We start from the raw sequence: 2,690 nt of genomic DNA, 5'->3' as shown, positions 1-2,690 counted from the left end.
ATGTATAGGAAATATGAAATTGGTAATCTATCTATCTATAATATAAGAGAAAATAATTCTTATATGTACATATAAGAGAAAATAATTCTTATAAGAAGATTTCTTGTTTTGCATGAATGACTAATGACAAAATCCATTTAATCAGACAAAATTAATTCTGTCCTTTTTCTACTTTTACTTTGTAATATATGTTCAATATTTAACCCTAAATGTCAAAGTTCTAATTTATAAGTTATCCAGTTAATATTAATCTTCGTTTATTTATTTATGTTTTATATAAACGGTTATTTCATAAATTACTTAGAAAAATAGTACAGTAAAACTTAGTTTTGATATAGTTGTTACTCATCAGTCTACGAAATTTGTCCATTTCTTTATTGCAACTATACAAGATCACATATATAAATTAATCAAAATTAGTTTATATGATTAAACAAGAACTACTTTTCAGTCATCAACCCCTCAAATGAATGGCAAGCTTTGTTGTTGAGAGCATTAATACTGCTTCTCACAAAAAGATTGGGAAATTTCATGTCAATTCTTTAGAGTTTAACACACATTCACTAGGGACATAAAATTGAAATTTGCAACTTTTTATATATAATTTTGCTCAAGAATGACAAAATTAATGGAAGTTTACTATATGCATGTAGCAGTTGCTAATTCATGTAACACCCTTATTAATAGAATATCATGCTTAACTCATATATCTCCATAACAAAATCTTATGAACAAAGAGAGCAAGCAATGTATGTATTACAAGCTCAAATGCAAATTGTTCTTGTATGTTGATATGGTTATTAATGGGATGCTGTTATGCTGAATTTAGAATGATGATGATGATTTTCATTGATTAAAAGCAACTATAACAATTAACATTGACAACTGAAAGAGCCAATATACACCAACAACTAAAAGAGCATCTTAATCAACTCTACAAGTGCACCCAACTCTGTTATCTTTTCTTTTTTATCACTAGAAACAAAAGAAAAACTTTGAAGTTCCAAATCCTGCTCTAATTTGTTTTGAGTTCTTGATTGTAAGCTATATGGTGAACACAATCTCTTCACAAGTAACACACTACATTGCTCTCTTTTCCCTTAGATGTCTTCTCCTATATACATACAAAATATCAGGCTTACCATCTTTCTTTCCAATTGCTTCAGCCCCTTCCTTTCTTGGAATTTCCTGAGCAGAATCTTGCTTAATTTTTCGACTCTTCTCATCACGCCCGGGATTCTCTTTGCTCTGAAATTCATCTACCGATTCTTGCTCGGGTATTTCTGTGACTACTTGAAGAAGTTCCATAGGTGTGGCGGCTGGATCAAGCTCCAAGCAGCCTCTAGGAGCATTATGGCCTTCTTGACCAGTGAGCAAGTACGCAGGTACTTGGTGCGAGAGGCGAAACATCTCTGCCTTTGGAATGTTTTTTATTCTCCTTGGATCCCTGTTCCGGCAAAACACTGTCTTGAAACCCTGAACTTTACCAAGTGGAGCAACATTCACACCTTGCTTCTCATTGTAGTCTTCCAGCACTTCCACCATGTCATACTTATGAATGACTTCGTCTTTGGTAAATTGGTTCCAGTCAGCAGACCAGTTCCGATACAAGGCCCAAACATCCCCCTTCTTGGGATATATATGCACAATCCCTCTTGCACCTTTTGTCCATTGAACCTTGTGCGAAAAGGAGTTAAGACTGTTATAGACAACATGCTTGCTTATTCTGAAATCCCCAGAGGTCTTGGGAAAGCCAGAACTAACCCACTCTATTGGAGCCAATTCATCGTTTGTCTTCGAGTTAAGCCAGCTAATTCTCATGTTGAACGGTTTCTTTGAGATCACATCGTGAATCAAAGCATAGTAGCGTGGCATGCCATCGTCCTCATCATAAACAGCCCACACCTGGTTTGCGCCAAAAGCATTTTCAATACGGTCCCCATCGAAATCATGGAAGTCCGGGTCTGGAACACTCATCAAGACTGTATAATCAGCCACAACTGGATCAGCAGGAGGGATATGTTTTTTGCCAATTTTATCAGAAGCAACAATTCCTTGTGCACCAGGTTTTGCACCACGAATAGCATTTTTCGTGTCAGGTTTTACAGCATATGTAATCTTTTTGTTCTCCTTCTCTATGACATCTTTCGCCTTTTTCTTGTCCTTCTCTATGATCTCTGTAGCAGCATACTTTGACTTTTCCAAATTCCTTGCTTCAGAAGCAACATTCCATTCTTCAAGCTTTTTCTGAATTTCCTTTCTCGCCTTCTCCATTAGAATCTTCTTCATTTTCTGTTGTGGTATTTCCCAAAAAACATTACGTTTGTAGTTTCCAGCAGCACTCATCCTTCCGGTTTCAGAATTATCCTTTTCAGACCCAAGTTCATTTGCCAAGCTTACTCCTTCGTGTCGAGAAGCTACCCCATTTTGTGTATATTTCCTATCACTGTTTACTTTGAATTCACTTGTGCGGATTTTTTTCCTTGGCCCATCTCCTTTCAGAGAAGAATTTGAACCAAATGAACAGGAATGAAATGTTGAACCTGCAACACCAGTTTTCTCAGCAGCAAGGGCATTGTCGGGTGTTGAAGCTTCGCATGCCCTCTTCAAAGTATCAGATGGAACTTTGAAAACACCAGGAGTTTCAGCAGCAGTAGAAAATGACGGCATTCTCGAAATGCCACCAGGCA

General features: G+C 36.6%; 1 protein-coding gene across 1 annotated transcript in view; it reads right to left on the bottom strand.

Annotated features, from left to right (window-relative positions):
* The window catches only part of LOC107611786, a 4,491-nt gene continuing 2,654 nt past the window's right edge, over positions 854–2,690 (bottom strand). Inside the window, exon 4 of the mRNA XM_021108382.1 lies at positions 854–2,688. Coding sequence (XP_020964041.1) covers positions 1,081–2,688 — 1,608 coding nt within the window. The 3' untranslated portion in view covers positions 854–1,080. The remainder of the gene's footprint in view (positions 2,689–2,690) is intronic.

This window comes from Arachis ipaensis, chromosome B08, assembly GCF_000816755.2.
Source record: "Arachis ipaensis cultivar K30076 chromosome B08, Araip1.1, whole genome shotgun sequence".
In the NCBI taxonomy this organism is placed as follows: Eukaryota; Viridiplantae; Streptophyta; class Magnoliopsida; order Fabales; family Fabaceae; genus Arachis; species Arachis ipaensis.
Note: the sequence above shows the minus strand (reverse complement) of the source record. Positions and strands in the feature narration are given on the sequence as shown.